We start from the raw sequence: 27,635 nt of genomic DNA on the forward strand, positions 1-27,635 counted from the left end.
AATATTCTCAAAATTAGGGAATTTTGAGAATATTTATATTACCCTATATTTCTTTTTTTGGTTTGAAACTGTAAATAAGAATGCAAGTAGTTCCAATGTTAATTGTCCTGCGTAAATGAAACTTAACAGTACTTGTTGATATGAACCTTGTTTATAAGTATTCATTTATTTTGTCTTTTCTTTTTTTATCTTTCAGATACTTTTGATGATTTGAACACCTAACAGCAATTTTTTTTTTTTTTTTTTGTATTTGAATGTGGTCCCCAGTGGACACAAGATAAAAATGTTGGTCTTGATCAGTCATGTCTTTACAATGTGTTTCATCATCTCCTTGGCAGGTAAGGGGAGCTTCTTTCTCATACGAGTTCATTATCTGCAATGCTCACATTTTGAGACCTACCAGTACAATGTGTAATTCATAAGATATTTTTACAGAGATGTCAACAAGTATAAATAATAAAGACAGGGGAGGGGAGGGGACTAGCTAGCTCTTTAGCGTGAACTGAATAGATGAGTGTAATCAATACCATTCATGCCCTTACAATTACTTTTACTTCCCAATGAATTGCAACGCCATCAATTGTAAACCAATATGCAATTTACAAATCACAATTTAATATTCAAGCACCTTGCTTCAAGATGCTAAATTTAAGTTAATTTATCATTTCAAATATATCTGCATAGAACTGGAGATGGAATAGGAGGATATAAGCCAGAGTACAAAAGATAGATTTGTCATGACAAAATGAAATTTGTGATGATAAAAGGGCATCCATATTTTTTGAAATGTGTGAAGTGACTGGAATATGACATTATTGAAAAGTAGTTTATGTAACAATAGAAACAGGAGATCAGACTCTGGGGAACAGAATACCCAATGCATGCTTCTATACTAAATGAAATGGTGACAATGAGAATTCCTGTGCATGCTAGACAATATGAATGATCTTTACAAACCTTTTAAGAAATCCACAGAAGCTAATAAGGATGGGCATTCATGGGAAACAAAATAGGAAATAAGAAAAAATGTCCTATTTTATTTCATTTTGTTCTCAAAGTGAAACAATTGAAAATTTGACAAAATTTCATTGGTTTTCACATTTCATTTTGAAAACAAAAAGATGATCTGTCGGGTCTAAGCCCAGACACGAAGTCGGGAGCTTTACCTAGGGAATAGGCTCAAAGTAGGGGTCTCAGCCTATGCTCAAGCATGACGCCAAGGCAGGGGCCTGGACCTGGGTCTAGGCCTGAGGTTGGGGACTTGCCTAGGTGTAGGTCATGCCCAGAAGCAGAAGCCACAGCCTAAGACCAAGTGCAAAGCCGGGGTCTCGGCCCAGGACTATTGCCAGGGCCTTGGCTAAGACCCCATAAATTTTCCAAATTTACCTGCTCCTTCAGGGATCCAGTGTCACAGCCGAGGCCCAGACCTGATACCAGGGCCCAGTCCAGAGATCGGGCCCTGGTGCTGGGGCCTCAACCCGGACCCAGGACCGATGCTAGGGCCTGGTCTACAGACCAGGTCTCAGTGCCTGGGCCTGACCCTAGAACCAGGCCCAGGCTGCAGAGATTTTTCCTCTGTCTTCTTTCTTTTGTCTTTACTGTTGAAATGATGATCTGCTCAGGCAGCATCAGTGTTAATTAATTAACACCGGCGCCTCCCGAGCAGATGGCGTCATTTTAACTGCAAAGACAAAAAAACTAAATAAGATCTCTGAGGCCTGAGCACCGGGTCTAGTCCTAACCCTGGGCTGAGGCTCAGGTATTGCCACCCTGCCTCTGGTTCAGGCCTCGGTGTTGAGTCAGGGTTAGGCCTTGAAGCCTGGGCATTGCTTAGGGCCTAGTGGGGAAAGGAGGCCATGGGAGGCTCCGTTTCTTGGGTTTTTTTTCATTTTTTTATTTGAATGCTTATTTCATTTCTTTTAAAACAAAATAAACAAAAACATTAAATGAACCAAAATTCATTGGGAAACCCCTACCGAAAACAAAACAAAATAATGAAACAAAATTCTTTCTTCTTCCCACTCATAGTAGCTAATATAGAAAAAAAGATTCATTGTTCTATCTGCTATTGCTCATGTGTTCCTAAACATCCTTCATTTCTTGATTCCATCTGCTGCATTCCACTCCTTTACTCTATGCATCAGATATAACAACATATGGCTGCAACAGTACTTAAAATAGGGAAGATATTGATGGGTAAATATTTGTTACTTAACTACAGAGGGGTGAATTTTCAAAATAGTTATACATGTAAAATCAGCATATAGGCATAGAAGTAGCTTATACTCGCATACATGCTATTTTATAAACATAAAAAATATACGCATATTTTTGCTTTTATGTACACATTTACCTGTGCAAAAAGGGAAGGTCTAGAAGCATTCCAGGGTGGGGATAAGAGTTACAGATGTAAATTGCTATTTTATAAGTGACTTAAGCAAGTACATTAAGAAATTTATTTGCACAATTTTACACCTGCTAATTATTTTGCACAATTGATATCAGACTAATCTATTGTCTACTATTGATTGTGTGGGAGGTTGGGGTGAACTGGGCAAGGTTCAGAGTGAAGACCTAGGGGAGTCTTGATAACCTGAAGAAGGACTGGGTGAATTGGTGGAGGTATCAGCAAAGCTGTGATTTCAAATATGAACGCATGTTTTAAAATATACCAACTTCCGTGTGTAAATCAGGGTTTTAACTGAGCAAGTAATGTTTTTTTTAGCATAAAATATACACACATATGTTTTTAAAATAAGTAGAGAAAGTATATTCTGTCAATGCATTGCATTGTTGGGGGCATGCATATCCATATTTTATAATCTGTGCATACCTGATACAGACTATAAAATACTGTAGTAGATCTCTGTTCAGCCATATATATGCATATATGGGACTGCATGGAGATGTTTGAAAAGTTAACCTCCCCGTTATAAGCAATATCATGAAATCAAGAAATCCACTGAGATAAGAGACTTTGGGGTAAAGTTTTACAAAATATGCGTGATTTTATAACATGTGCGTGCCAGTGTGCATGTTATAAAATTGTGGGCGTCGTGCGCAAGGTGGGGCAGACATATGCAAAAATCGCACAACAATGCATCATCGGGCTTCCCCAGTTCCCTCCCAGTCCGCTCCAATTAAGGAGCGGACTGGGAGGGAACTTCCTTATTCCCCTACCCTAACCTTCCTTCCCCTTCCCCTATCCTACCCGCCCCCTATCTCTACCCTAGGTACCCCTATTTTTTAAAATTACCTTTTGCTCCTCCAAAGGATCAGTAGTAAGCTGTGCGTGCCAGCACCTTGCCATCACGCGATCCCCTGGCACAGCGGCAAATGGCTGCTGTACCAGGCGCCTCTAGCCCCACTCCACCCCCCGGACCGCCCCTCCCCCTGGACCACCCCTCCCCTCCCCCCCTCCCTGCCACTTTGCCAAGGCCTGGCTCTTGTACATGAAACAGGGGTTACACATGCAGCTGGTCCCTTTATGTTGATGTTTTTGAGAAACTGTATCCAATCTTAATGAAACAATGTATAAACTTCGGGTCTGTTCTTTAAAGGTGGATAACATTCCTCCTATTAAATCCCATAGGGACTCCAAAGTGACCACAGCCGGTCTCAAAATCTCCTGGGGTGGCAGTCCCAGCAGTCCCAGCAGGATAACCACTCCCGACAGATGTTCCCAGTAGGATGTCCCCGCCAATCCCAAACCCATCCATGGGGATTTCCAACTGCCGGGCGGGAGGGGAACTCAGCACCCAGTCAGGCACATTGCCGGCAGTTCCATCTGGATGAGGTAATCCTGCAGAGTCTCCTCTAGAAGCCCCATCTCCAACAGCCTTGCCTGAGAGAGAAGTCTAAAGTGGTAGTCTAGGGTCAGGAGGGCTCAAAGATATGTCCCCAGGTGAAAACAGGGTTCCTCTCACTGTTTTGCCAGCGGGGCTAGAGGCCCTCAACAACATGGCAGATGTCGCATACTCACTAGAGATGTGCATCGTTTTTTGTGTTCGTGTCATTCTTTGTTTTTCGGCCGTCATGGAAAATGTCATTATTTTTCGGTTCGGGTCTTTTTTTTCACGAAAAATCGATTTTTAGTTAGTGCGCGCTAACTCCCCGTTAGCGCGCACTAACAAAAACCATTAGATTTTGTTACTTTTTGTTAGTGCGTGCTAACGGGAGTTAGCGCATATTAATGGGGAGTTAGCGTGCACTGACTCCCGTTAGTGTGCACTAATCGGAAAAACAACTGTTTGCAAAAAAACGGGAAAATCCCGATCTTTTTCGGGCTCCCTGAAACATGCCGAATTGGACAATTTCGTTGAAATTTTCCAAGCTTTACATAAACCCAACAATACTCACTAATACATTTATAATAAAGACACTATTAAATACTGTGCAAATGAAAATATATAAAGATGGATGGAGGTGGTTTCATATATAACTTTTGTAATGGTACTTATCAAGTAACCTAAAGTTGTCTAAATATAATCATTAACCAACCTCCAACCACCTATATTAGTAGAAACAAATATAGTGATGAAAACAAATTTTATTTTGTGTCTCAAAAGAGCTGTGATCATAAACGTGTTTCTCAAAAATGTTAAAATATATTTTAAAGAACAAGGCAACTTCGCAGTTAATGTGAATCCTGACATAGCCAAGTTTTGGAAATAATTCCTTCTTCAGGGGACATGACTCAGCCAAATGTCCATCGTTCTTGCATTCAGTGTATTTTCAAATAATTCTTACAAATTTGATGTCTTTTCAAACTGCTCTTTTTATAAAAGCTAGATGCTTTAGACACCAGCTTCAAAAGACAAATGAAATAATGATTGACTTAAATTTCCCTGAACCCAGAAAACAACCAATGTCATAACAAGGACAACCAATCACACACTCTTCATTCAAACCCTTAGGGGATACTGTGTGCAATGTAAATATCCAATATTGCTTGCGGTAATTTAACTGCTTTGAAAGGTCTCCTCCATGTAAGGTCTGATTAAGTTGTTCCAGGACCGTCCACTGCAACTCTTCAAAAAGATGTTGTTTAGCCACACAATGAGCCACTATGGGTGCTGCCACATTAGATGTATTCAAACGTGACCGATGTTCCATTGTCCTAACCCTCGCTGGGCGACTAGTATGGCCCACATATACTTTAGGGCAAGGGCAAATGATAATATAAATAACATTTGCTGATTTGCAATTTGTGATAGACACTTTTAACACAATGTCCAGTAACAGGATCCTGCCAGGATTGCCCTTCAATAGTGTTAATGCACACACTACATTGTTGACACTTAATGTGATATCCCAATGATCTCACATCTTTATCTGAAAAATAAGAATGTACTATCCAGTCTCGTATATTAGCCCTGCAGGAAGTAGCAATCAACGGAGGATCTTGAAAGATCTGATGTAGTGCAACAATGTGCCAATGTCTTCTAAGTGACACTGCTATGGCTCCAGAAACTGTACTGTGTTGTAACACACAAACTAAGCGATCATTGTCTCTCTCGGATTTATATTGTAATAATGAGCTTCTATCGGAAAATTTTGCTCTCTTATAAATCCGTTTAATATCTTTAATTGAATAGCCTCTATTAAAAAATCTGGCCACAAATACTTGTGTTTGTTTATCAAATTCCTCCATAATAGAGCATATGCACCGAATATGAAAAAATTGGCTCACAGGGAGACCTCTCTTAAAAGACCACATATCGACTGATATTTAAAAAGATTGTTTTTATCCATTGGTTTTCGATGAACAGTAGTTGTAAGTTCACTTTGTATCCTATTCACATAAGCAAGCTCTCACTATCACATGCTTTGCCAAACATACACACAAGCTCTCACTCTCACATGCTTTCCCATACTCACACAAAAGCTCATTCTTTCTCATACTCTCACACACACATATGCTGGTACTATCACATATTCTCCCATATACACAGGCAAGTTCTTACTCTCACATGCTCTCCCACACACAAGCCCTCACATGCTCACACACACACACACACAAGCTCTCATATACTCAACCCAAACACACACACAAGCTGTCACATGCTCTGCAACCCACACACTCACAAGCTCTCACATGCTCCCCCCACACAAAAGCTCTCACAAGCTCTGCCCCCACACACATACTCTCACACACACACACATTCTCTCTCACTCACACACACACACACACATTTCCTGGCCTCCTTGATGATTGCTGATTTAATTCACTGCAGTCACACAGTGCGCGGCAGCCCTGCAGCCTCCTGCCATCTTCAGCCACCAGCGGTTTGGACTCCACCGGTGGCCCTGCAAGCTCCTGACATCTTAAGCCGCTGGTAGGCTGGACTCCGCCGGGCAGCCCCCCAGCCTGCTCTTTCTTTTGCCATCGGATCTGGAGGGAGGCAACTAGTGCCCAATTGACTGTTGCCCTGGCAATTACCTGATTGGCCCGCCTCTGCTCACATGCACACTGCAGTCTGCAGGTAGAGCAGGACTTGAAAATCTTGACAATTTTTGTTTTTTCAGCAGGAATTATGGAAAGTTGCCAACCCTAAGGCAGAGGCAGGCAGTGTGAGGCAAATGCCACTGTGGGTATCTGAGAGAGGCATTTTTTGCTGCATCAAAATTCTGCAGCCTGAAGCGGCCACCTCAACTTGCCTTATTATAGAACTGCCCCATTCCATCAAAGGTTTCTGCTGAGTGCAGGTGGGACAGGAATCCATGTAGGCCTTGACATCTCTCTACATCTGGGGCCACCAGTAGAATTGCTGGAGCATTGAAGAATTTGGGCCCGTCCAGGGTGACCTGCGACATTTATTTATTTATTTATTTATTTATTTAAAGGTATTTATATACCGCTTTTTAAAATAAAATTTTATCAAAACGGTTTACAATAGTTTAAAAATAAGATGAAAAATAAAATTCATGGGACATGGGAGTCGTGGAACAATTTTAATGCTTTTTCTCAGAGTTTGCGTGGAACAACCATCTTCATGGTGGGACGGTCATGGTGGAAGCTAGAAGGATCCGAGCTGGATTGATAATGTGTCTGGGTGGATCTGTGGTGTCTTCTTCCAGAAAGGACTGGAAGAAGGTATATGCTAGGATATTCTTAGTGGCTGGCCAGCATCTCAGCTCAAAGTCAAAAAGTGCAAAGAACAGTGACCAGCTAGATTGGCAGACAGTCAGTCATTGAGCATGATGAAGATGTTCTAAGTTTTTGTGATCGATGTCAATAGTAGTGCAATGTTGATTACCCTCAAGCTGATGGCACTATTCCTCTAGCGCAAGTTATCTGTCCCTGATCCCATAGTTGTGTTCTGTGGGGGGAGAATGTTTGCGAGAAAAAGGAGAAGGGGTGAAGGACTCTTTTATCAGAGTGCTGACTCAGTTCTGCTCCTACCCCCTTAACTTCAAGGATAAAGGGATGCATGGAGTCAGGTTGGTGGATGCAGGCCTCTTGAAGGAATGTATTCTTCAATTCTTGGAAGGCAATGACCATGTCCAAAGGCCAGGCTTTGGTGTTGGCTCTTTTTCGAGAGGATGCTGTTAGTGGGACCACAATCTGGGAGTAGTTGGGAATGAAATGCTGGTAATAGTTGGCAAAGCCTAGGAATCTTTGCATGGCACAAAGACCAGAGTATTGCAGCCAGTTTTGGATGCACTTGACCTTATCTGGATCCATATAGAAGCCCTTGCTAGATATGATGTACCCTAGGAAAGGAAGACTCTCTTTTTCAAAAAGGCATGTCTCTAACTTTGTGTACAGTTTGTTATCTCATAGCCTCTGGAGGAATAGGCAAACATCTAGTTGGTGGGATTTGAGATCCTTAGAGAAGATGAGACTATTTTTGAGGTATACAGGTATAACACATCATTCATCTCCATGCTTGATCCAAATAGTAAACCCCATGGAGGTCCAGCTTTGTAAATACTCTGAATACATGGAGACTGTCAATAACTCGGAAATGAGTAATAAATGGTACTGGTCCTTTTTTCATCATAGCAGAACCCTATAATTGATGCATGGATGTACTGAGCAATTCTTTTTGGAGACAAATAAAAACCTGCCCCAGCAGAAAACATGGAGGGCCTGATGAACCCCAGTCAAGATTCTCTTTTATGTACTCTGATATTCCTTTATTTCTGGGGCAGAAAAAGGATATACTCTCCAAAGAGATGGTTCTTTGTTAGGTACCAGATTGATGGCACAGTCATATACCCTATGGAGAACAAGTCAGTATGATCAGTGTACTAGGGAGGTGTTATGGTTTTGAGATGTTGGAATGGATTCTTGGGTACTGCGGCGATGGCCACTCCCATGGGGAGGAGCCCCATGAGGAACCGCAGTACTAGGCTAGACTCTATTCACGCAAACACAAAAGATTTGTATTTATTATACAGCTTGGTGATATTGCCCAGGGGGTGGCAACAGTGAGGTAACCCAGTAGAAGTAGTCCAGGGGCCCTCAGCAAAGAAGACCAGTCCCACACTTGAGTAGATGGTAGGCAGCGCAAGGTAGTAGAGGAAGTCCCGGATGCAGGCTCCCAGCGCTGAGTGTTATGGCTTTGAGGTCTTTGGGTGGATTCTTGGGTACTGTGGCAGATGACCACGCCCACGGGGAGGATCCCCGTGGGGAGCCACAGTACTGGGCTAGACTCAGGATGCAAAAACTCAGAGTTTTGTCTTTTATTGTACAGCTGATGTATACCACCAGAGGTGGCAGTAGTGAGGTGATCCAGAGGTAGCAGTCCAGGAACCCTCGGCAAAGGGAACCCGTCTTACCAAGATGGTATAGGGAGATCCAGGTGTAGGTTTCACAGCACGGCAGAGCTGTAGATGAGACAGACTGAGAATTAGAATACTTACTAGATGATAGCTGTAAGGTTGACGATTCCACCAGGCAGAAGTAGATGGTTACAGGCACCGAGGCAGGGAGAGCAGGCCTTCGTGGAGCAAGTACCTGATCCCAGTAAGGCACCTGAAAGAAAGCAGAGGGCCCCCGAGGAGCGGGTACCCAGGTTAGAGAATACCCCAAAGGGCAGAGAGAGCTTCCAGCGGCAGCACGGAAGTGCCAGAGTAGCTTAGACCGGACGAGTCCAATCCTTGCTAACTCAATGAGCTAGCAAACAAACATAGGATAAATACCCATATGGCCTGACGTCACTTGAGGGGGAAGCCTCCGAGATTCCCGCCATGACATGGATAAAGATGTGGTGGCATGCATGCGCACACCCTAGGAGGCCCTTAGGAGAAACATGGTGTGAGGCTTTGCCATAGCCGTTCTGGGGACGCCAGAGAATGTGGCTTACAGACGTGGCAGTAGCCATCTTTCCAAGGTTATTGGAGAGAGCAGAGAAAAAGGTGAGGCACAAGGGTCGAAGCCGTCTGAGACCGACGGACGCAACACTGAGCTGTAGGTGAGACAGACTGACAAGGTAGATACTCACTGAAGAAGATAGCTGTATTGATGGAGATCCTGGCAGGCAGAAGTAGTTGAATTGTAGGCACCAAGGCAGGGAGAGCAGGCCCTCGAGGAGCGAGTACCTGGTATCCCAAAAAGGTACCTGAAAGAAAGCATAGGGCCCCGAAAAGCGGGTACCCAGGTTAGAGAAGAATGGCCCCAGAGGGCAGAGAGAAAGCTTCCAGCAGCAGCAAGGAAGCGGCAGAGCAGCTTAGACTGGAGGCATTCCAATCCTTGCTAACTCACCCGAAGGAGTGAGCTGAGCATTTAAATACCTCCAGGAAGAGGGTGGAGATCCCTTGGGTGTTGGATGGCTTTCCCGCACTGACCCCTTTAAGAAAGGGGTCGTCTTCGCCGCGCACGTCTAGAGGACATCAGGGGGCGTGGCTTCCGCTTCGATGGCATCCCAGCTGCAGGGGGAGGCCTCTCGGCATCAGGGGAGGCCTCTCGGCATCACGGTAGGCCTCAGAGCCAGAGGAGATGCCCACGAACCCAGCCTCAGGGATCTGGAGCGCGGTGGACCATGGCCGGAAGGGTTAAGCTCGGTCAGCCTCACACTCCTTGGCTGACCAGCATAACAGGAGGCAGCACTACCAGGGTTGTGACAAAGGGCAAGCACAGTAGTGGTTCAGTGCATTGCAGGCACGAGTTGTGGCAATGGGAGCTCTATCTTGTCAGCTGTAACAAACTGCTGTCAAAGTGTGGAGAGTGGAGTTGCAATCAGGGTAGATCCAGCACAATGGGATCTATCGCCTTGTCAATGATATGGAAGACTATACTCTCCACATGTAGGAAGCTAGTGTGTAGGCATGGGTGCCATAGCTAAGGTGATCTGACTAGGGAGAGGATCACCGAGAATGGAGGAGATGACAAGTGGTGTCTTTCTGGAAACTATGGGAATCTATAAGTGGTCAACGAAGGCCTTCATTATGAAGGTCCCACCGGCACCAGAGTCAACAAATACCTGGGTGGGAAATTCTTGTTTATACATGGAAATAGTCACCGGGAGAGTCAGTTTAGGAGCTGGAATTGTGAAGCCTAGGATCCCCTCCCCACTAGATCCTAGGCATGTTAGTTTTCTGGCTTCAGCGGACAGTGCACAAGCTGGTGCCCAGTCCTGACACAGAAGAAGCAGAGTCCCAAACTGCAATCAGTAGAGCCTTTCTTCAGGGGTGAGGCGTTCCTGTCCAAGTTGCATCAGTTCTTCCAGTCATGCCTGGGCTGGGGCTTCCATCGGAGCAGGAAAGAGAGCATGTGAAAACAAGGGAGCCAGCAAAAACTGCCTGAGTGGTGGGTGGAGCTCCTAGGCTCGTTGCTGAAGGTAGCAGTCAATTCTCCCGGCCAAATCGATAAGGCCATCTAGGGATTCAGAAGGCTCTCAAGTGGATAGCTTGTCCTTAACCCAGAACCACAGCTCCTCCATAAAAATGCTATGGAGGCTATCCTCGCCCCAGTTTAAATCTGTGGCCATGGGCTGAAACTCAATTGCATAGTCCATTAAGGGCCAATTGCCCTGACGAAGGTAAGGAGGTGCGAGGTCACTGTGGCCAACTGGCCAGGTTCATAAAAAATGAGCTTGAAGGCCTTGACAAATTGTTGCAGATTTTGAAGAAGGGAATCCCCTCGCCCTTACAGAGGAGAGGCCCAGGCCAAGGCCTTTCCATCCAACTGAGAAAGCATGAAGGGACAAGTGCATGAAGCATTGGTTCAAAAACCCTCGACACTGTTTCAGATCTCCAGCATACCAGAGGGAACTGGTAGGCGAATCATGGATGCAGCTGAAATGGCTGGAGGTGCTGTGGTGGCTTCAGGAGATGGAGAGGCAGCTGAGGCAGCAGTGGCATCCAGGTGGGGGCTGATTCACTCCATGGAATCCGCTAGGATCTCAAGAAACTGCTGCTACTAGATTTTATGTGCCAGGCCAGGAATGGCCTGGAGGCCTGAGATGTCTACCAGATCCATGGCCTCGTCAATTTGTTGTAGAAGTGGACAAGTTTTAACTTATTGGTAACCATTTTTGTTAGTGCGCGCTAACATCCAGTTAGTGCTCCCTAAGTCCTATCAGTGCACACTAACTCCGAAATTAGGAAAACTAGGTAGTGTGCACTAATGGGACTTAATGAATACTAACATCTAGTTAGTACAATCCAAAGTCCCAATAGTGTGCACTAAGTCCTACTTACTAAGTACTAATGTAATTTTCACAAAATTTCATCAATTTTTATTTGTTTCGGGGTGCTCCCGAAACAAGATGAAATAGACAATTTTGTTGCCATTGTCTATTTTGTTGAAAACGAATGCACATCCCTACGTAGTGCTTTTCAGACATATCTGGCTATCTGACTTAGCTGGCTGAATTATGTTTGAAGGCTTATCTGGCTAAGTAGCTGCAAAGCCACTACTTATCTGGATGTCATAATTTGTCTGCATAAGTTCCGTTACTTCTCCAGAGAAATTGAAACTTGTCCTGTCAATGTCAAGATTTAGTTGACTGTCATATTTTTATCTGGATAAGTAGCACCTATTTTTGCATCTATCTTTAAAAAATATCTGCGCAATTTACATGCATTTACCCCCCCCCCCCCCCAATCAGGTTCTACGCATATAAGTCGGGAGATATTGTAATATGCATGCAGCAAGGAAATTACCAGTTTTACTAATTAATCTACTAATTCACCCAGTCCATCTTCAGGTCATCGAGATCCTCCTGGTACATCATCCTGAACTTCCCCCTGCCAATTTTACCCACATCCCTTACCCAGTCTGTATTTGGGAATAAAGGCATTTAGTCTCAATTACACCAGATAATTATCAGGTGTAAATATATGCAAGTAATAGATTTACATGTGTTGGTTTCACAGGATCTAAAATAGTAACTTATACGCGTAACTGTTCACCCTGCCTAGGAATGCTCCTGGACTGCCCCTTTCCTACATGTGCAAGTTTTCTTGCGTATGCTTACTTACATGTATATGTTTGCATTTTAAAAATATCATATATGTGAGGATACACAATTTTACATGTGTAAGTTAATTTTACATACATAACCTTTTGAAAATTCACCTTAAATATTTTTGATACATAATAATATAGAGAGGTTTTTTTTTCATCCTTTACCCTTTACATTTTGCTGACAGTTTGCAACACAAAAAAATCAAAGTTCATGCTCAGTAATGATTCATGCAAATGCTGTTTTCATTAGGTTACTTCAAAAGGGCTTCATGAATACTTAATTGCATTCAACTGCAGTGAATAGATTGGGCCCATCTAGAGAAGACACTCACTAATCATACTCACTAATCATTAAGTTTCTTGAAGATCTTATACTATAATTTGGGGCTATATACTTCTATGTATCAGATCTTATTGATATGCAAATGTCCAAGAGCCTATGTATTCTGTCAAGATATAGCTTATGGAAGTATACATTGCTGAGAATCAGAGAAATAGTGTTGTGTATTAAGTTAAATAAAAAGTTAAATAAAAAAAAAAAGATTTGCTACCGTGTTCTTTCTTCTCTTGTATTAAAAATGTGGACATTCATCATTCCTCCCAAAGCTGAGAATGTCTGTACAGAAATGTGAAAAAAGAGCAAAGCAAAAATCTCTACATATCTCTCACCTTCTGTAATTCATTGCCATTGTTCAAATGCTAGGGTTAGGCGAGAGAAAGTACAAATGGATACTTATCAAGTTCAGATTCTATCTCAAATGAGCATGTTCTGCTGTATGTGTCATTAGCCAATTAGTATTAGAGATGAGCATTTGTTTAAAATGAATGCACACATGCAACAAATAAGGGTACTTTGTTTCAATCTGATGGCCCCAAAATGAATTGAGGACCCTCTGAATCAAACATACCTTATTTGTTGCATGCATTTAAAATGAATGCATTGGGCCTGAGGCCAAAGCCTTGCAGAGGACATAGGCCAGGGCTCAAAGCAGGAGCCATGGCCTATACTCGAGCATGATACCGGCGCATCACCCTAGACCCAGGCCTAGGCCATAAACCAAAGCCTTGCCTAGGACATAGGTCAAAGCCCAAAGCAGAGACCGCAGCCTAAGCCCAAGTGTAATGCTGGGGTCTCTGCCTAGGCCTAGACTTATGCCAGGGCCTCAGCTGAGACCTGAGCCCCCCACCCCATGAACAATCACTTACCTGAACTGTCGGGTATCCACATCAGTGGCCAGTTCAGGTTCCGATGACTAGGCCTCAGACTGGACCCAGAGATAATGCTGGGGCCTGGCCCAGAGGCTGGGTTTTTATATAAGAGCCTCAAAGCCTGGGTCTAGGCCCAATGCCACAGCCTGGCCTGGAGGCCAGGTCTTGATGCTGGGACCTCAACCTGGAACCAGGCCCAAGACCAAGCCTGATGCCATGGCCTGGCCTGGAGGCCAAGTCCTAATGCTAGGGCATCAGCCCAGACTCAGACCCTATACCAAGGCCTAGCCCGGATGCCGGGTCCTAACACCAGGTTCTCAGCCCAGACCTAGGCCTGATGCTGGGTCCTGACCTGGAAACCGAGTCTTGATGCCTGGGCCTTGGCCTAGGATCAGACCCAGGCCTGGAGCCCAGGCCTCAGAGCAGCTGTGAAGATTTCCTCTTCTTTCCTCTTTTTTTCTTCAACTGACACCATCTACTGGGATCAAGCTAGAGTTAATTTACTCCGGTGCATTCACCCCAGTGGATGGTGCCATTTTGATGTATGGCCTGGGCCTAGGCCTTGCCAGCAGATCCCCATTAGTCCGGATAAGTGAGGTCCCAGGGGGATCTTGTCCCCAGCATTTTTCCAAGTGGGTGTTTGGGAGCGAGGGACGAGAGGCCTTGGGATGCCCCATTTTCATTTTTTTGTCCATTTTTTATTTTTTTTATTTTTGATTGCTTTTTTCTACTCAAATGAAATTAATCAAACATTCCACGATCCGAAATTCATGGGAAAATAATCTACCAAAAACGAACTGAAAAACAAAAATTTATTTTTTTTTCCTTGCACACCCCTAATGAGCATGCACCCAGCAAAGATCAATGCCGTCATTGACAAAAAAATTTGAACAAGGTATTAGAAAGTCAGAGGGTACAGTGGTAAGAAAGGTCCCAGATATTTTGTTCTTGAAAAAAAAAAGCCAAGTACTGCAAACTTTCTGTGAAAGTTTGCAGTACTGTTATTTCATTCTTTCACCACCAATTTAGGGTATGGTACTTTAATCTTTGTATCTATTATTAATCATATACAGTGCATTGGAAAAATAAATTGCTATGGAATAGATCGGTAGTAACTTTTTTATTGAAGGAATAGATTTGACTGGTGATTTTTCTGCTGTACTCTGCGATCATGTTTTGAAACTTCTTAAGCATCAGTGGAAAACATGGTAGATACACTTTTACTTTGCTCCTGATAGTCTATTTGATTTTTGGCCTATGCAAAATTATCAAATAGTAGTGCTACCAATCTTCCACTTCCAAATAGGAATGGGAACATAAGAAAATGCCATACTGGGTCAGACCAAGGGTCCATCAAGCCCAGCATCCTGTTTCCAACAGTGGCCAATCCAGGCCATAAGAACCTGGCAAGTACCCAAAAACTAAGTCTATTCCATGTTACCTTTGCTAATGGCAGTGGCTATTCTCTAAGTGAACTTAATAGCAGGTAATGGACTTCTCCTCCAAGAACTTATCCAATCCTTTTTTAAGCACAGGTAAACTAACTAGCTTATTTCTAGCTTCTGGCTACTTTTTGGGTTGGGGGTTTTTTGTGGGGGTTTTTTTTTCAATACAAACACTCAGTTACTTAAAAGTCTGGAGAACACTCAGTTCTGCAGACTTTTAAAAATAAACACACTACCTACTGCTACCTTATTGACTGACTAAAAATACAAACAGTCTAACTTGTTTATTCACTGCCTACCTACTGCTACCTTATTGACTGACTATTTAAAAATACAAAAAATGTAATAATAGTAAATTGATATATCCTGCACATATGACGCTAGCCCTATGAAGCACTATGAAAACTAAACTTACCAGAGAACCAGCCAGCACAGATGACATCATTCCTGGGAAAATGAAAGTTAACTTGGTCTTATTCTCTGCTAATAATAACAAGAGGCTCCTGCCCATAGTAACAGGGCACACACACATGCTAAAATTTATTGATTGGCTATAAGGTAATGGGTGGGCTTTTGGAGATATCTGTTAATTGGTTGAAGGAAACCCTTAAATTGCTGAGCACACACGTCAGATCTTTGAGCAGGCTCAGATATATCACTTGTTTTGTGTTGCTTCTGCTCCTGGAGGAACCCCGCCTTCCTCCATAAATAAACCTCTTACTTTTATGACCTTTTAGAGTTGGTCTTTATGGGGTCAATTAGTCAGTGGGGGGGGGGTTCAGCCTTTTTACATCTGGTTTATTTTTGATCAGGGGTTTGAGCTCATCAGAAGAAAAAAAATATGTGTTACTTGTTGTTTGTCTTCTGTGTCATGTGTCCTTACACCTGAGGAATGAATGAGGTTGTGTGTCACAGTTTAATGTTGTCTGTGATGTCTGTGGTGGAATCTTCTCCCCGATTAATCTGAATTTGTTTTGCTCTAATGTCAGATCATGATCAAGTACCATACCTAGTGCTGCACTGAAAGGCTGTGCTTCCTGTCACTGACATGCACTAAGCTGAAAGAACTGTTTTCCCTACGTGCATCATTGAATTCAAAGATTATCCCGACTTGGACTGTGAACTGTTTCAAAGAAAGCCATCATACAGCTTTCATCATACATCATTTGATTTTCTTGTGTGTTCATTGTTTTGTGTCTTGCTCAGTTGCTGTTTGGATCTATTTGCAAATGCCATTGTTTAGACAGAATTAATGCAGTTTTTCCAAGTTTGGTAGCCTTTCCCAGTCTGACTCCCACTACTTATATACATCTCTTCGCTGAATCAGCCAAATGATTATGTAATATGTCTTTCTTTACCCTTGTCTATGAAAGTTGCCTTGATCACATTACCCACATGTTATATCCCACTGATTGCCCTCTGAGAGTGAGATTTGCCCCAGTATGGTTCAAATATTTTCTTGACTCCCTTATTCTTTGACTATCTGGTTTTTCTCTGGATCTTCCTTTCCTTATTTGTGTACTCTGTGTTTCAGTAGTAATTCATGGTTCAAGAGGAATATATATATATTCGTATATATTTCCTCCACATCAGCATATGTTAAATACATGCTGTTCTGTTTGCTGCAAGCTATTTTATGTCCGGGATGGCATAGAGTCCAACAGGATAAACATCCTGCATGAGACTAAATACAAAATTGAATCTTTATGGGTAGAAATCCCTTGTGTGTCAGGGAAGACTATAGTGATAGGGGTATACTACCGTCCACCTGGTCAAGATGGTGAGATGGACAGTGAAATGCTAAGAGAAATTAGGGAAGCTAACCAAATTGGCAGTGCAGTAATAATGGGAGACTTCAATTATCCCAATATAGACTGGGTAAATGTATCATCGGGTCACGCTAGAGAAATAACGTTCCTGGATGGAATAAATGATAGCTTTATGGAGCAATTGGTTCAGGAACCGACGAGAGAGGGAGAAATTTTAGATCTAATTCTCAGTGGAGCACAGGACTTGGTGAGAGAGGTAACGGTGGTGGGGCCGCCTGGCAATAGTGATCATAATATGATCAAATTTGATTTAATGATTGGAAGATGTGGTAGGCCTGATTGACAAACTGACGAGTAGTAAATCACCTGGACCAGATGGTATACACCCCAGAGTTCTGAAGGAACTAAAAAATGAAATTTCAGACCTATTAGTAAAAATTTGTAACCTATCATTAAAATCATCCATTGTACCTGAAGACTGGAGGATAGCAAATGTAACCCCAATATTTAAAAAGGGCTCCAGGGGTGATCCGTAAACTACAGAACGGTTAGCCTGACTTCAGTGCCAGGAAAAATAGTGGAAAGTGTTCTAAACATCAAAATCACTGAACATATAGAAAGACATGGTTTACTGGAACAAAGTCAGCATGGCTTTGCCCAAGGCAAGTCTTGCCTCACAAATCTGCTTCACTTTTTTGAAGGAGTTAATAAACATGTGGATAAAGGTGAACCAGTAGATGTAGTATACTTGGATTTTCAGAAGGCATTTGACAAAGTTCCTCATGAGAGGCTTCTAGGAAATGTAAAAAGTCATGGGATAGGTGGCGATGTCCTTTCGTGGATTGCAAACTGGCTTAAAGACAGGAAACAGAGAGTAGGCATTAAATGGACAATTTTCTTAGTGGAAGGGAGTGGGCAGTGGAGTGCCTCAGGGATCTGTATTGGGACCCTTACTTTTCAATATATTTATAAATGATCTGGAAAGAAATACGATGAGTGGGATATTCAAATTTGCAGATGACACAAAATTGTTCAGAGTATTTAAATCACAAACAGATTGTGATAAATTGCAGGAAGGCCTTGTGATTCTGGAAAATTGGGCATCCAAATGGCAGATGAAATTTAATGTGGATAAGTGCAAGGTGATGCATATAGGAAAAAAAAAAACCATGCTATAATTACACAATGTTGGGTTCCATATTAGGTGCTACAACCCAAGAAAGAGATCTAGGTGTCATAGTGGATAACACATTGAAATCATCGGTACAGTGTGCTGCCGCAGTCAAAAAAGCAAACAGAATGTTGGGAATTATTAGAAAGGGAATGGTGAATAAAACGGAAAATGTCATAATGCCTCTGTATCGCTCCATGGTGAGACCGCACCTTGAATACTGAGTACAATTCTGGTTGCCGCATCTCAAAAAAGATATAATCGCAATGGAGAAGGTACAGAGAAGGGCTACCAAAATGGTAAGGGGAATGGAACAGCTCCCCTATGAGGAAAGATTAGAGGTTAGGACTTTTTAGCTTGGAGAAGAGACGGCTGAGAGGGGATATGATAGAGATGTTTAAAATCATGAGAGGTCTAGAACGGGTAGATGTGAATCGGTTATTTACACTTTCGGATAATTGAAAGACTAGGGGGCACTCCATGAAGTTAGCATGGGGCACATTTAAAACTAATCGGAGAAAGTTCTTTTTTACTCAACGCACAATTAAACTCTGGAATTTGTTGCCAGAGGATGTGGTTAGTGCAGTTAGTATAGCTGTGTTTAAAAAAGGATTGGATAAGTTCTTGGAGGAGAAGTCCATTACCTGCTATTAAGTTCATTTAGGGGTAGATTTTTAAAAAATGCGCGTTCGCGTACTTTTGTTGGCACACCAGTCGCAAACAAAAGTACGCTGGATTTTAGTAGATACGCGCGTAGCCGCACGTATCTGCTAAAATCCAGGATCGGCGCACGCAAGGCTGCCGATTTTGGGCAGCCGGCGCGCGCCGAGCCGCGCAGCCTGCCTCCGTTCCCTCTGAGGCCGCTCCGAAATCAGAGCGGCCTCGGAGGGAACTCTCTTTCGCCCTCCCCTCACCTTCCCCTCCCTTCCTCTACCTAACCCACCCCCCGGCCCTATCTAAACCCCCCCCTACCTTGTCGACGGATTTACGCCTCCTGGAGGGAGACGTAAATCCACGCGCGCCAGCGGGCCGCTGGCGCGCCGAGACGCAACCCGGGGGCGGTTCCGGAGGGCGCGGCCACGCCCCCGGACCGCCCCGGGCCGAAACCACGCCCCCGGGCCCGCCCCCGAAACGCCGCATCCCGCCCCCAAAATGCCGCGTCGATCGGCCCAGCCCCCGACACGCCCCCGACAAAAAACCCCGGGACTTACGCGATTCCCGGGGCTCTGCGCGCGCCGGCAGGCCTATGGAAAATAGGCGCGCCGGCGCGCAAGGCCCTGCTCGCGTAAATCCAGGCGGATTTACGCAAGCAGGGCTTTTAAAATCCGCCCCTTAGAGAATAGCCACTGCCATTAGGAATGGGAACATGGAATAGACTTAGTTTTTGGGTACTTGCCAGGTTCTTATGGCCTGGATTGGCCACTGTTGGAAACATGCTGGCCACTGTTGGAAACATGATGCTGGGCTTGATGGACCCTTGGTCTGACCCAGTATGGCATTTTCTTATGTTCTTATGTTTTCTTATGTTCTTAAAATTGGGCCCCATGTTTAATATAACAGTAGAGCTTAATCAGATATAGTATATATCTACTCAATTTCTTCCTGAAATCAACCAGGTCTTAACCTTTTTTCTGAAGGCCAAATAATTCCTTTCCAACCTAATATCAGGTAGTAACAAATTTCAGAATGTAGGTGCCTTTATTGAAAAAGCTCTTGCTCGCCACCAAACCTTCTTCATCTCCTTAAAGGATAGGACCACCAAAAGTTCCCTTATCTAGATCTTAGACAATAACTGGATGCAAAAAGGATTTTGTGAAAAAAAATCACATACAATATGCACACTTTGCATTTTGGGGTTTTTTGTGTTATTTTTCATACCAAAAGACTTTTGTAAAAAATGTCATACTTTAGTACATCTTTCTCTTTATCCCCATTGTCTCAGGTACTCATCTGTATTGTAAGCTCTTTTGGGAAAGGAATAATTGAACCTGAATTTGAATAATGATTTAAACCAACTTGAGAATCATTTGCAAAGGTAGACCAAAAATTGTAATCATTATTGTATGCTTATGATGGCAAGATTTCTGGTTAAGTAGTGATGAATATCTGGGCTTGCTGTGGTCATCAGCTTGAACTTTACTTTATTGAACAGCAGGAGAAAGTTAATTTTGTCTGCTTTATTACAGAGGAAGGAAAACGATATGGGCCTGTGTTTGAAGAGCAGCCGATTGATACCATTCATCCTCAGGAATCTGAAGAAAGGAAAGTTTCAATGAACTGCAGAGCCAGAGCAAACCCTCCTCCTATTTACAAGTAACACAACCACTTTTAATAATGTTATTATTACATGCTCATTCTTGAAGGTTTACAAAGTGCATCACTTGTTTGCTAAAGAAAAATTGTGAAGGTTTTCATTACAAAACCATATATAGGGACTGGATATTTGATACGAAGGAAGTGACAGAAAAATTGAATAGATGACATTTTTTCAAGATATTGCATACACATAAAGATATGCCATGGAAACATCAGCTACTGTTTAATAACATCAAGTCTTCTTGATTGATAACCACATTTCTGAAGTAAGGCACAATTTGCGTCTTAACTATTTCTTTTCTGTCATATTTTACTGTAGACATGACAAGCAACAATGTATGATAGAAATTAATAGTTTGACTGCTAAAAGTTTTGTGCAGTTTTCTTCTCATTCCCTTGAGCCTATGAAAGAATAATGTAACCTTCAGAGTCACAAACTGTATTAAACACTCACTGGATCAGATTAGTCCATATTGGATATGATTTCACCAGTGACATCAATCACAAGGTTAAATCTCTGAATGGTTTGTTTTGTTCACACCATGACAAGAATGAACCTCACTTATAAACCAGGATATGTTGAGTATGATCTCAGTCTCTTATATTAACTGATAGTGCTTGCCTCGATACTTGCATTGTACCAAAAAGAGATTCTCTCTGAAGATCAAAAGATACTATTAGGTCTATATTCAGACACAGTCTGGATAGCAAAGTGACAGGGTTTTGTATCAAATCACGTTAGGGGCTTATGGCGGGTGTTAGGGCCCTAACGCCCATGATAACGCCATAATGCATGCAATAAATAATGCATCGCGAGATCCATATGCAAATTTTAGTCTAGAGGGAGGAGTTTGGGTTGAGTTTATGAAAATAAGGGGTGTTTAACATTGTATACAATAGAGTAACGCATGATATCACATGATTTAATGCCGGAAATAACTACACCTATTTTCCTGGCATTATGCTGTGTGTTATGCTCGAAATGAGATTTGTGATAAAAATCACAAATCCCTTTTCAGAGGGGGAGAAGGGAGAGAGAGAGAGAACCTCTGGGGAGGCACACATATTAATCACTCACCATTCTGAACTCGGGATGAACTTTTGGTGGTGGCCTAGGTTTTGGGGGGCAGTTTTACATGCCCAGTCAGAGGTACAAACAGCACAGTAGATTGCAGTGGAGATTTGGAGCAATGAAAGATATAAAAAGATGAGATTTGTACAATGTACTCTAGACATAGCTTGATGCACTCTCTACCTAGCTGCTATCAAACTAGGTCAAGAGTACAATTTACAAATCTCATATTTGTGTACCTGTCATCAATCCAAATCACATCAAATCTTCACTGTGGTCTACTGTGCTTTTCGTACCTCTGACTGTGCATGTAAAACTGCCCCCCAAAACCCAGGCCACCATCAGAGCCTCACCTGAGTTACTAATTGCCCGTCTTACAGCGGTATAAATAGTTTACTTATATAAAAGCCTTATAAAGAGTCTCTTTCTCTCTATCTCTCTATTCCTCCCTCCCCTGCTTGGAATGGGATTTGTGATAAAATCACAAATCATATTTTGGTTATTACATTTGTGCAATGTTCGGTTGAGAGAAGATTGCACAAATCTCATCTTTGGGTGAGTTTCCTCACTCTGAAGGTCATCAAATCTTCACAGAGAGCACTGTTGTGTTCGTACATCTCACTTTGAATGTCAAAGTGGCCCTTAACCCCTATACTAATACCTAAACCTCACCTCGAGTTACTAGGTGGACTTCCTATAGAGATATAAATACCTATCTAGTGTTGGGGCATTATGGTTTCTCTCTCTCTCTCTCTCTTTCTTCCCACTAAAAACAGCATGTGTGAAAACATTGTAACACTCAATAAAGCCCTATTGCACAGCTTTATGCAAATGAAAAAGGTGTAGTTAAAATCCACATTAAAACTGTGAGCCCAGCTCACTTGGCCAAAAATCCCACCCCAATATCCTCCCCTTTTTGTCATTTGCATATCACCATGCGTTATGGTGCTTTCGCACACGTTAATGGCGTTTTCGCATGTGTTAAAGGCATTTTTTCCATGTGAAAATGCCTTAACGCATTTCAAAACGCCACATAGCACTTTGATAAATGACCCCCTTAGCCAGCTAAGGCCTGGATTCACTATATAGTAAAGTGCACAGTACCGGGGGGCGGACCTGCGAAAGCTGGCAGCCATCGCACCACTGCGGTGCGCTGGCTGCCGGCTTTCTCACCGAATAACTACACCATAAAAGGTGTAGTTATTCGGCACAAAACCGGCGGCAATAAGGGTCCTTTCCTTTCGCCACCAGCGATGTCTCCGCAGCATCGACCCCGGTGCCGCCCCGACTCCTCCTCTTCTGAGGTCGACTCCGCCCCGATCACCCTATCGCACACGAAAAGGGACTTTTCGCTTGCGAAAGCTATTGAAAATGACCCCCTAAGTCATCCCTCACTCTGAATATCAGTGTTAGCAGGTTAACTTCTCCCAGTTATACTTCCAGAATGCTCCTAACCTATCTGGATAAATTCTAGCCACCTAACTTATTAGTGGGCTAGAATTTAGCCAGCTATGTGCCCAAATATTAATTTAGCTGGTTAACGCATGCGAAAACGCCTTAACACATGCGAAAACGCCATATAGCACTTTCATAAATGACCCCCTAAGATAGCTAACTAGCATGCCATATTATCTTCTTTAGGATTTAACAAGGATCGGCTGAGTATACGGTTCCTAAATTACACAAAACATGTATATTCTGAGGAGTGGAGAGGGGTCCATCCTAGTGAGGTTTCCCTAGGGCCCCCTAGAGGATTAAAATGTCTCTGAAAATAATATTGTTTAGAAAATGGAACATTGCAACCAACTGAGCAGTTTTCTGTTTCAATATGTTATTTTTGATAGGGAAAATTATTAGCAAATTAGAGGAGATATGATTCGTTTTTAAAGTTGAGATTTGAAATATTCCATTTTCCAATAGAGATTGTTTCATTGGCCCTGGCTTCTTTCTCCTATGTTTGCCATTCATTACTATTAAACTACTTTGTTTTGTAATGTCAACAACTATCTAGTAAAGGTGCACAATGCCACATAGAACATAGTAATAACAGCAGATAAAGTGAAAATGAACCATTCAGTTTTCTCAGTTGAAATTCATTCACTCTGGGTAAATAGATAATGCATCTAACTTTCCATATGCAGTCCAACACCAACAGCTCCCCACTCCCCATCACTGGAATGAATCCATTTCCATGTAATATTTTTCCTTTTGTTCTCATATTTTACGTTTTCAGCTTCTCTCAGAGGGTAAAACTGTCACACCCTAATGAATATAAGCACATCCATGAATGACCTAAAATGTGCAATTATAGAATTTATAGTCTGTTCAACCCATGGCATTTCTTTTGTGATGGGAAAAATGTTCAGGTCACCTTTGAAGGTATTTTACACCCATGAAGATTTGATTATGTACTTCAATAGTTTGCAGGTGGAGGCCACTGTTAATGTCTCTGCTCAGCTCATCTGCACAGATTTTAAGATATGTACTTTGTAGTATATGCACAAATAGTGCTATCTAGTCTACACTAGCTGACAATTGTACACATGATGGTGTATGTCCAAATCCCGACTAGAGCAGAAACATAAAAGGCCTGCTAGCTCACTCACAGAATGTCGCAGTAAAATTATTGTGCTGGTATTTTCACTTTACAAGTGAAAAGTAAGCAAATAGCCAGGGTTGGTTTTAGGGATAATGGAGGCTGTGCTAATGGCAAAAGTGACATATCCCCTCCCCTCCCAGGAAAATTGAGGATTGGAGAGAGGGGAGTGGCTAGCTATAACCATTTTCCCTCAAGTAATAACTAAAATTAGACATTCATGTTACATGTAAACCATCAAAAATGGTGGGTTTTGAAGTTTACATTTGAGCCGAGAGAGGCCATTTGAGAGGTAAATTGTAATTCCCCTGAAGAAGGCATGGTAATGTGCCGAAACATTCTCAGTGTTGGGACTTGCACTGAGTACTTGGGATTGTACTGAACAAGCCAAAGATAAGTAGCCTTGGATGTATATAAATAATTGGGTTGATAACAGTTTTAGAAAGTCAGGTTTAAATAAATGTGGTTATAATAATCCATAGAGAAGTTGTCATGAATGGGAAAAGGTACATGACGTGAACCACAGTGCTCACTTTTATGATGCTGCTTGAAGCCCATTGCGGGCAAGAGCCTATAGATTATATCATTATGAGCCCATAAAATTAATGTGTTCCTCAATTTATTTATATGTGATATATTGCTGTTGTGGTTTTATTGCTCTGTTTTGGGAATGTATTTAGCCAATAATACAGAATTTGCATGTCAATGCTAGTATTTTAGAAAGTGTGCAACAGGAGCTGCACAGTTTATAAAATACCACATGTTTCTGCTCTGAAATACGCAGTATATGTTTCAGAACAAACATATACTGTATTTCCAATACCAGAAGACATATATTTTCATTACCCATTTTATAAATATATGTGCATATATTTTATATGCAAAAAAAATTGTGACACTGTGAGAATAAACACTTAGAAATACACGCGGAGGTGGGTATTGTACAAAGTACGCACATATACTATTTTTAAAATACTTGAGCACATACTGGAATCACCATTTCGCCAATACTTTCACCAGTTCAGCCAGTCCTTTTCTAGTTCACTGAGACCCTCTAATACCTCTACCCCACCAGTTCACCCAGACTTTCCACCCCAAAATTGCAATCAACACAATTCACTTGCATGAGTCAATTATCTAGTGTAAAAGTGTACGAATAAGTTTAGCAATGGATATGCATATATCTCTTACCAAATAACAGCAGAACGCATTTAGACTGACCTTTTTCCCCCTGTAAAATGTACTCACAAAACCCAAAATACATGTATTCTGACAATGTTTATAAAATTGCATATATGTGTGTGTACATTATATTTAAATGCATATATATAATTTTTACATGTGGAACCCCTTTGAAAATTCACCTTTTAGATTATAAGATCTTCAGGGCAGAGACTAACTGAATTCTAAAAATATACAAATGCTTTAAGCTACCTTGAGCAGGATTTGGAAAGGTGGACTAAAAATCCAGAGGTCCTTATTCAATATGATATCCTGTTATGTGGCAGGCAAGCCTCTAAAAAAACAAAAAAAACCCACAGTCACAGGCTTGGCCCGATTCCCCCCCCCCCCCCCCACACACACAATGGTCCTACCACCTCACTGGCCAGGACCTTCCAGCCTCTTGAAATATAAAAATAAATTGGATAGCGGCACCGGCCCAACCCAACCCTCCAGCCCTTCCTCTCCCTCCCCATTAAACACACCAAACAATATTTCCTTCTCACCCCCCCCCCAATACTCCCCCACTCTACCACCCTCCCCTGAAGCCCTTCCTTCCAGCCAATACCTGAATTGGGTCCCCCCTTTTTCTCCCCGGGATTGCAGTACATAGCTGAACATTTATGCTGAGTACACTTCCAGCTCTGTTACTAGAGTAATGCTGGAAGTGCCCAGCATCGCTAAGTACTGCGACTCTGAAGAGAAAAAGGGGACCCCAGCTCCGGTCCTGGGTGGGTGGGAAGGCTTTGGGGAAGACCTGTCGCTTGCTCTGTCGCCTTCATGCCACTTGCTCACTCTCTCCCTTGCTGTCACCCCTTTGCTCACTCTCTCGCTTCTCCTGCCCACGTTTCTTGTTCTCTCAACCCCCATCCCGCATTGTTTGCTCTCTGGCTTCCAGATCTCATTGCCTACTCTCACACCCAACTATCCATCCTTGCTCGCTGTCACCCCCAAGTCCCTTCAGTCTCACTTCTCCAGCCCCCCTTGCTCACTCTGACGCCCTCCAGTCACCCCTTCTCACCATCCACCCACTTTCTCTCCCCATTTATGTTTTCATCCACATCCTATCTGCTCACTCTCTCTTATTTACTTTTTCTCCCATCCCCACTTTGTTCACTCTTTCCTGTACAACCCTTTCCTGATATTTCACGTTTTTTTTTGGCAAGAGTAAAGCAGTGGCAGTGCTTCCCACTTGCGGCCACCTGCTTCTTCCTCTTCTGGCTCCATTGTGAAGTTTGGGCTGGCAGGTCCCATAAAACTATAAGGGCCTGTAACGCTTAAACGTCAAAGTGAGGCTGACAGAGGAGGAAGGAAACAGCTGCAGGTAAGAAGTGCTGCCCGTGCTTTCCTCCTTCTGATGGCAGGCTGGGTGAGGTGTTATCAGGTAGGATTGGTAATGGTGAAGGATTTTGTATGGGTGAATGTTGGAGAACAGTCTGCTGATGGTTGTGCTCTACTGCTTGTGAACCTGTGTCACCGCAGGGATTATGGGCACAGGTTAGGCAGGCATCCGCTTATATGTGGCACCCTGTGCAGAAGACACACACCTCAAAAGCCAGCCTTGAGGTGAACAGTAGCACTAAGATAAAACTTCTCTGCTGAAAATCTCACTTTCACTTTGATATATTTCCACCACCAAACCGGAAAATATCAGGCCAGTGCAGAGTGAAACATACTTAAGAAATAAATGCTGTGACCTATCAATTTGTCTAACATGCTAGTAATAATTTGAAGTGAATCTTCAAGCAGAATACTTGTGTTTTATCTTTGACAGGTGGAAATTAAATAATTGGGATATTGACCTGTTAAATAAACACTACAGCCTGGTGGGCGGTAACCTTATCATCAACAACCCAGACAAAAATAAGGATGTTGGAAAATATGTTTGTATAGCCTCAAATATCTTTGGAACCATCCGAAGCAATGACGCCCACCTAAATTTTGGATGTAAGAAGTTATGAAATGACAAGCATGTCCTGTTTTCAGTAAACCATTTTCAGTTATTGGCAATTTAAAAATGTTAACGGTTTTTCATGTATACATCAGTTTCTATCCATGCTATGGTAATATAGTAGCACTCAAAAATTCCAGATTCATATTGACTCTGATTAAAGAAACTAGGAAAAAGGATTGGCCTGGTGGTTCAGTTGTAGTGCTGTGCACTGCCATGCAGAAAATCCTTGATTCAGTCCCTGAAATGTGTATCCTGTTGCCTGAGTCAGCTGGTGCTGTGGAGTCAGTGTTCTCAACTCCTAGGGGCAGGGAGTCATGATCATTGATTAAGGGTGACATCTGGTGGCTGGATTCACTGTCCATGATTACAAGGTTTCATAAGGAGCCTGATTCATGGCCTCTGAGCCAGAACCATCACTGCAGTGACTAGGCTAGGTATATTGGGGGAAGATGTAAAATAGGTAA

At 42.6% G+C, this 27,635-nt stretch overlaps 1 protein-coding gene across 2 annotated transcripts in view; it reads left to right on the forward strand.

Annotated features, from left to right (window-relative positions):
* The first annotated feature begins 266 nt into the window (after window positions 1-266).
* The window catches only part of CNTN1 (contactin 1), a 295,655-nt gene continuing 268,286 nt past the window's right edge, over window positions 267-27,635 (forward strand). For both annotated transcript variants that reach the window (XM_029616197.1, XM_029616198.1), the window contains exons 1-3: window positions 267-338; window positions 20,199-20,325; window positions 26,992-27,164. In XM_029616197.1, the coding sequence (XP_029472057.1) occupies window positions 284-338; window positions 20,199-20,325; window positions 26,992-27,164 (355 nt within the window). In that variant the 5' untranslated portion in view covers window positions 267-283. The remainder of the gene's footprint in view (window positions 339-20,198; window positions 20,326-26,991; window positions 27,165-27,635) is intronic.

Source organism: Rhinatrema bivittatum, chromosome 9 (genome assembly GCF_901001135.1).
Source record: "Rhinatrema bivittatum chromosome 9, aRhiBiv1.1, whole genome shotgun sequence".
Classification (NCBI taxonomy): Eukaryota; Metazoa; Chordata; class Amphibia; order Gymnophiona; family Rhinatrematidae; genus Rhinatrema; species Rhinatrema bivittatum.